The sequence below is a fragment of the Sebastes umbrosus genome, chromosome 4 (genome assembly GCF_015220745.1).
Source record: "Sebastes umbrosus isolate fSebUmb1 chromosome 4, fSebUmb1.pri, whole genome shotgun sequence".
Classification (NCBI taxonomy): domain Eukaryota; kingdom Metazoa; phylum Chordata; class Actinopteri; order Perciformes; family Sebastidae; genus Sebastes; species Sebastes umbrosus.
In genome coordinates, this window is record NC_051272.1 from 24433018 (window position 1) to 24441406 (window position 8389).

Consider the following 8389-nt stretch of genomic DNA (forward strand, 5'->3'; position numbering starts at 1 on the left):
TAGGGCGGTTGCTTCAGAGACACATTTGTCATAAATCCATGCACCCAATAATATATATAAAAGGGATTTTATGTGTCTGTAGTGTTTATCCTGACCTCATTATGAGCTTACTATGACATTTTTTCACATATCTGTTACTATGTGCTGAGTTTACGGTGGCTTTATCATGCTGTATGGCATTATTATCTTGCGAGAATGTCACATTAATATTCCTGCAGGAGCTCACTGTACTCAGCGGTGACTTTATAGTGATGTTACAGTAGTTTATAGTATTACCTCCTGAGGTATCACTATACAGTAGCCTATTCATAAAGGGGCTGTTAAATGTCCTTTTAAATGTCTTTAGGGGCTGTTCAGTACTAAGCATAAATACAAACATGTTTCTAAAATCTATGCCCTATAGATCACCTGGTTATTATAATAAACATACATACTTTAAATCATCCAAGACATTTTTTCATTAGGTACAAAATAGGCCATTTCATCGTTAACTGTGACCATAACTGTTAACAGTTGGAAATCTGATGCATTATCAAACAAACCATTCTGCAGCATAACTTCTCAAATCCTGAGTGAGATCGAGTTGAAAACATAATATCAGGGCTATGATCCACTATAAAGACACTTTTTTATTTTTACTTTGTTCAGTTTTCCTCTATCGACTGTTGGAAATCTGGCAAGTCCAGTATTTCATTTATTTTTGTTGTTTAAACTGAACTGATAAAGGACATTGTGTTTTTTTGAATGCATTAGTACCTAATGCTAAACTGATGTTGGTGTGAACATGTTGAGTGAATCCCTCCTACTACAGTAGCCTATTCATAAAGGGGGCTGTTAAATGTCCTTTTAAATGTCTTTAGGGGCCTACTTATGTTTTTTTTATTTGCTTGTCTCCATTTTTGTTTGCCCTTAGTTCCTAGTATTGTCTGTTTTTGTTGATATATAAAAAAAAATGAGGCCTGATACACACCCCACAGAAGTCTGTATCAATGACATGCACATGCTTATTAATAAAAAATATTTGAAACACAAATGTCTTTAGGGGCTGTTAGTTCATATCCATCAGGGTATAAAAGACAAGACTCCTTTTTACAATGCCTCTCATACATGATCATGAATGGACAGAACTAAGCATAAATACAAACATGTTTCTAAAGTCCCTATAGATTACCTGCTTATTATAACTAACATACATACTTAAAATCATCATTAGGTACAAAATAGGCCATTTCATCATTAACTGTGACCATTACTGTTAACAGTTGGAAATCTGATGCATTATCAAACAAACCATTCTGCAGCATAACTTCTGAAATCCTGAGTGAGATCGAGTTGAAAACATAATATCAGGGCTATGATCCACTATAAAGCCACTTTTTTTATTTTGACTTTGTTCATATCAATCAGGGTATAAAAGACAAGACTAATTTTTACAATGCCTCTCATACATGATCATGAATAGATGTTAAATGTTTTCTACCTTTTCCGTAGTTGAAGTGCAGTTTGATGGTCTTGCCCTGGTTGATGTGCAGGTAGGTAAACCACACGGCGGAGGTGAGCAGGACCAGCAGCAGCAGGAGCTTGAACTGCTTCCGGATCTTCTTCACGGGGAAGCGCAGCATCCTGGCTCAAACATCCTCCGGTAGCCGCCCGGGTAGAGAGTCAAAACAAGTCCGGAAAGAGCTCAATCTGGGCGCTTTGCTTGTGTTGAGACGGTCACAGGCACGACGGCATCCCAGGCAGCCTGGCGCGTAAACAGGGTGGTGTTAACTATAACTACAGCCTCGACGCGCGTCTCATTCCTCCGGATCCACCACGGGGTGACAGCGGCAAACGCGTCGTATCCTCAGATCTGGGTCCAAACACCTCTGTGGCAGTCATTGCTTATGAATGCATGAATGCATTTTACCCCCTTTCCCCCACCCACCCCCTATGAATAGCTTGTAAACAGACTTTTCCCTGCTGGAGACTCCAGGGCAGCATGCAGTGGAAAAAAAAAAAAAAAGGGCTGCAGATCAAAAGCTGCTAAATTCAAGTTAAGAGTGTGACAAACAAAATAGCAGTCCGGGTAGATAATCTACACAAATCCCCTCTGTAGCTCAAGCCTTTTGCTGATTATTTGATCGGCTACTCCTCCAAGGATCACGCAGGGTTTAGCGCACCAAAGAGCAGAGGAGAGGAAATGTTAGTTTCCATGTGGACACAGCATCTCCACCAAAGAAAAAGCTGCAGAACTGTCTCCAAAATGAAATTAAAAAAAGGCCTTCAGTGATGTATGACGAGAGGATAAAAACCTCAGATTTGTGTGAAGGTAACCTTTATCAGGGGGAAAAGGTTACAATGAAGCAAAATGTCACAGCCCCTCTGCGTGCGCTCCATCTATTGTTAAACACAGCTGAAACTGAGACGCTCTCTTGGCTTCCTGATCCAGAGGCTTCAGATGGAGCGCGTTTTTTATTTAAGTCCCAGTGAGAGGAGAGGAGAGGAGAGGAGAGGAGAGGAGAGGAGAGGAGAGGAGGGGCGATCAGCTGTCATCCAAACCACACTCATACACACATATCAAACCGATGCAGATTAGAAACTGCGACTGCTCCATGGCGGCGTTTTGATAAAGAAAATACTCAGATGTCCAATTTCACAATCCAGTGGAACAGAGATGTCCATGTGCTCCCGGTTTATTCTCACAGGCAGGTGCGTTTCCAATTCTTCCCACAAAAAAAAAGAAAGTGCCTGCGTCGTCCACTGTGCGAATCACCTCATCCGGATTAAACTAATAAACACTGGTAATAATGTGGCGCTGCTGGCTGAGCTGGGCGATGCACTGACTGCCTTGTGTTGTTATTCTGTCATGAGCTTTTTTCCCTTTAAAACGCCGCAATAATAGCATCGTCCAGCGCGCTCCTCGTCTGGGAGAAGAAGAAGAACCAGCTGAGCTCGAGGAAAGGTGTCCAGTCGGGGGAACCAGCAACAAGCAGTGATGTAACCAGGAGAGGACATGGCTTTTTTTCTGTTTTTTTGCTACAATGAAAACACGTTAAAAGGGTATTCTTCCTTTCACTGCACACAGCTCCCTCAGTACGCCCCATCAATTGAGCATCTTAACGGTGCAGAGCAACCTAACCTGGGCGGATGGTGGGAGTGAGTGACGAGTCCTGGCGTCCAATCACAGCCCTGCATTGGGTGCAGAAAGGGGCGGGATGAGAGAGTGTGGCCTCACAGGTTTGCTTGGCACTAGTGGGATCCATCATCCAATAGATGAGCAGCAAAGCATGAAACTTGTTAAGCTTTATATTGTGCAACCTTTTTACCCTGAATTCAAGGGAGCTAATTTGGTAAACAATGATTAGTCAATTTGCAGAAAAATGGAGAAACAACTCAAGATATTAAACTTACTGTAATAGAATAGAATAGAAAGCTTTATTGTTATTGTATTAAATACAACGAGATTCACAGTTGCCACTTCTGGTCAGTGCTTTAAAACAAATACTTGACAAGACTAAACGAGGCAGATAAAACATATAACAGGTAAAACACACACACAGTTATAAAGCAAATAAAACAGGTAAAGTAGATGTAATAAATAAATATAAACAGAAGTGTTACACTAGAGGTATAAAATATAAAAAAATAGATGTAATGTAAACAGAGGTAATTGCACTTGTAAAATAGGTAGGGTAGATGTAATAAATAAAATGTAAACAAAGTTGCACTTGAGTTGTATGTTGCATCAAGGATATATTGCACAGATAGAGGTATTCACATTCAGTGTATTAATATTGCACAGATTTATTGTTTGTTCAGTGTCCGTATGGCCTAGGGAAAGAAACTGTTCGCAAGTCTGGAGGTGCGGGCTAACAAGGGTAATTGATTTAAATACCATCATACTTGCAAAACCTTGAGACCTTAAAAATGGGGAGGATTTCTAAACAAAAGCAGGGGGGTTTTGGGGGTCCTCCAACAGAAACATTTGAGTTTCAGAGACTTTGTTTTCTGCATTCTGAATGAAAATAACAAAATATTAAGTACACTGCACTAAAACAGCATTTTTATGTTAAATAGGCCTACTTTTAATTTTTAAAAGAAAGAATATATACTGTATATTATGGTCACGAGCAGCTCTCTTCCACCTGGAAATGACACTTGGTGTAGCTGTATTGTCGTCCGGGTGGAAACAGTAGGGCTTATACACGCCGTACAGTGCCATAAACAGGTTGAGATAACATAAAGGGGGAAAAAGGTGGGAAAATCTGGAGTCTCCTGGGAAAATCGGGAGGGTTGACAACTGTGAATACCATCTATGCACAGAAATACTGTCAGTGTTGGGCTCGTCTATCTAAACAGTTATTTCTTATAATAATTGTCTTCCAGGAATAATCATTCTTCATTGTAGCTCTCTTTATATCACACCGTAAATTCCTCAACTGGAGGTGATAATGTATTTGATATTTTAAATTTGCTTGACATAAACTTAAATAGGATGAGAGGATTGGCGAACCATTACCATTTCATTTCTTTGCTTTTTTTGTGTTGTTGTTGCTTCTTTTTTGTATGTATGTGTGTGAGTGTTGATGTGTGAAAATCTATATTGACATTTTGTGGATGTATAATTCATGAGTAGTTTGCAATAAAAAGTTTTTTTTAAAGTTTTACAAAAGGCATCACTAGTTCACTTATGTCAGAGGTGGTGGGGTGTCCATATAATTTTTGAAAAATTCAACTCCAGTCTGATATTATAGAGAATTAAGGGGACAAAATTATTCTGCATATTAAACATTTTAATTTGGCTGAAATAACATAAATTGGCTTTGCAGTTCATTACACAGCTAGTTAAAAAAGAAATTGCACTTAATGCAGCCTGTGTATTGTGTGTGTGTGTGTGTGTGTGTGTGTGTGTGTGTGGTGACACCCTGCAGACGCACTCCGGACGCGCGCTTGACTGCCGCCCTCTGGTCAAAGATAAAAGAGCAACGACTACATCAGAGTCATTAGTCTTCACTAACCTCATTGTTGAAGCAAAGTTGGGTGTGTTTCAATCTTATGAGATAGAATACAAGCAGAGTAATAACAAGTTCATACGCCTTTATATTCACAACACTACTAGTTAGTCATATTCATTCATATTTAGGCCTTTTTCACAGAAAACATATGAACTTGTCATAGCAGAAAAAGCACAGGTGGAATATCTTAGCTCACAATATACTAATAGGATATAGTTGTTTCACGAATCCATACTAATAAGCAGGTTTTCAGTATGTAATTTGCCCACACTGGACGAGTGCAAAAATAAAGTATTCTAAAAACCGTAAGCATGCATAGTATAAAAAAGATTTTTGAGCGTGCTGTTGATGTATAGCGACTACTCTCCCACAATGCAATGCACAAAAGAAATGACAGCGGTCCTCACAGCTGAAAAAAAATCTAAACTAATTATAGATGATGGTGACAATTATATTTTGAAAAACCTTTTGCTGCCTCTTTGTTAAGTTTAATTTGGATTCTGAAGTCGCAGTTTGATTAATGTCTGACTGTGTAAGTATTTTATCATTTTCTGTTAGTATGAAAATGGTTTAGTATGCTGATTTCTTGTTTACTAATAAAAAAAAACATTATACTAAAGAGATTGGTGTGTATACTGCATAAACAATTAGTATATGGTATGGAGAATTGGGAAACTGAAATAATAAATGGTCCCACTGTGACAGATGACATCAAACTGAACGATACATTGAGGAAGATGTCAGTCATGCACAGCATGTATACACACCCCCACATAGTCTCAGGCAGATAAAGTGTAAATACCTGTGAGCCATGTGTGTGTAGGGGCTTTAATATAGAATGCAAGAAAACATAATGCGTGAATGTAATGTATCATTCGCTTTAGGTTAACATGCATCAAACATGTGGTTTATCCCCAGTTTAATACAAGTCCAATCATCCAGCTCTATAAGCTATTGATGCCATTATGAATCCAGATGAAGGATAAAAGGGCACGAAACCTGGCCTTATAAGAATATGACCTCAATTTAGTTTGTCCCAGCTGTGCCTTCTGAATCAGTCGGACCACAAACCATAATCCTCTGTCTCCGTGGATTAATAATGTAATCTTCAGAGCAAACACTGAGCGTAAATTAAATGCTTAGGTATTCATCTGGGCCGTATTGAGATGAGTACTTACTGGATGACCTCAGCCAAACATCATTTATGCCGAAACAAAAAACTTTACGGCATTCACCTTGCTTGGGCTGTTGCAGGGAAAACTGAAGGTATTTCATCACACACACACATACATACACAGCGGGTTTGAAAGTCATCCAAGGTGTGTAATCAAATAGTTTCATGTACTGGTTGTTTTTCCGTCCCTCTCGTGGCTGCAGGACATTATCATGGGCCTTTTGAGGTCCCGATTCTGTTCTTCTTTATGTTTGATCATCTGGTTTGTTTTTGTCAGACTGGATACAAAAACAAGTCTATTTTCTACTCAGTCGGTGTACCTGATATTCTGTCTGTCTGCTCCTCTGTTATTTCTGTTTCATCCGAGGGCAGGCAAGCATCCAATGCACAGCAAGGGACCTGCACACTTTTAACTCGCATTAAAGCGAGACAGAAAGTTTCACACGCTGCATATGGATCCATTTATTTGGTGACTTGCACAGGGAGAGAGAAATTGGCTAAGAGAAAGGGTTTTTTTTATTATCTGAAACACTTTCAGGTACATCTGTCTTTTCTAAAAAATTAACTCATGCTGTTTCCACCTCTCTTTCATACCTGCAGAAACATTTGGCACCTGCTAGGTATACCACCCTCCAGGGATGTCCATGCTTGGATGAATCCAGGAGGAGGTGGTGTGCAGTGGGATGATATGGACAGAGAGGGTTGTTCAAGGTGGGGACTGATAAAGGTATAGGGGAGCTGCTGTCTCCTGGGGTATTACAGAGACCAAGCCCACAGGGAGGAGTGAATGCCCAGTTGGCTGTGACAGGTGTCAAAATGTGGCACTGAAGTTATGATACCACAGAGCACAGCCGAGGGGGAGGCATCACTGGGGACTCAGTATGCAGAGAGCATCATCTCAGAGTGTGATGGTGCTTGCATTCTGAACAGAGGAGATGTGATGCAGACAAGAGAGGAGATGCTGGCCTCAAGTTGAGGCGGCCACTGCTTTAAACCTGCAGTAGGCAGAATGTTTTTGGCATCATTGGGCTAAAATTCCATAATAACCTTTCAGCATATTGTAATTCAAGTGTTCTGAGAGATAACTAGACTTCTGCACCTCCTCATGGCTCTGTTTCCAGGCTTTAGAAAATCTAGCCTGTGACGGGAGACTTTGACCAATCACAGGTCATTTCAGAGAGAGAGAGCGTTCCTATTGGCTGTTCATTCAACAGAGGCAGCTGTCAATCACTCGCAAACTCCTCTCAAATGGTCAAACTAGGCAGCGCTGATCAAATATGAATTAGGAATGTGACGGTGAGGAAATTTTCCCACCAGTTAATAAACTCGTGACAACGCCAGTGTTACCGATTACACCGGACATTTTACAAGAAAAGACGATGGTCAATATGTGTAGCGCGTTTACTTTGATCGTTAACGCGTCGTCCTCCGCACGGTGATGGGCTCATTAACGTTATGGTTCCCTTTTCGCTTCGCCTCGTCTTGCCTGTCAACTCTCTCTCGTCCCGTTACACATTATACGCTACTCTGAGCTGAGACTCCGTATGGAGCAGATGCATTCACTGACAATTCGTAGTGTCCTACTGACTATATGGGTTATATTTCTGTAAAAAAAGCGAAACGACGTTGGTGGCGGTGGCTATGTAATGTAATCGGTGTTTGCCCAGCCACCGTGTAACTCTGGTAACACCGACTATCGCGACAAGCCTAATATGAAGTAATATTCTGTTACTGTAATGCCTATTACTTGCATAAAATGTTGAAATGTCAGAAACATCTTGTAGTGTACTGTTTAGCTGTAAAATTAGAAAGTTTGCTCCAGCTGGTGGTGCTTGGTATTTCCTCAAATGATCTCAACATGGCGGCCGGGGCACAAAGTTTCTTATTTTACAGCTAAACAGTACACTACAAGATGTTTCTGAAAACATTTTATGCAAGAAAAAGGCATTACAATAACAGATTATCGATTCATACTGTATTTGATCAGCGCTGCCTAGTTTGACCGGTTGATCTGAGTTTGCGAGTGATTGACAGCTGCTCAGAGACGGCAAGGCTCCAGCTTGGCTCTGATTGGTTGTTTTCCTCCGGTCTGTGAAATGTTGAAGATGCCATTAGGAGCACCGGAGGACACCGGAGGACACCAGAGGACACAGAGGCCCATGATTTTTTTCAGATTACCTGTCTCATGCACTACTGTCAAGATATAGTGACCGTTTCA

The 8389-nt window shown here is 40.5% G+C and overlaps 1 protein-coding gene across 1 annotated transcript in view; it reads right to left on the reverse strand.

The window, feature by feature from the left end:
* The window catches only part of b4galnt4a (beta-1,4-N-acetyl-galactosaminyl transferase 4a), a 161285-nt gene extending 158140 nt beyond the window's left edge, over positions 1-3145 (reverse strand). Inside the window, exon 1 of the mRNA XM_037767852.1 lies at positions 1481-3145. Coding sequence (XP_037623780.1) covers positions 1481-1622 — 142 coding nt within the window. The 5' untranslated portion in view covers positions 1623-3145. The remainder of the gene's footprint in view (positions 1-1480) is intronic.
* Positions 3146-8389: the final 5244 nt, after the last annotated feature.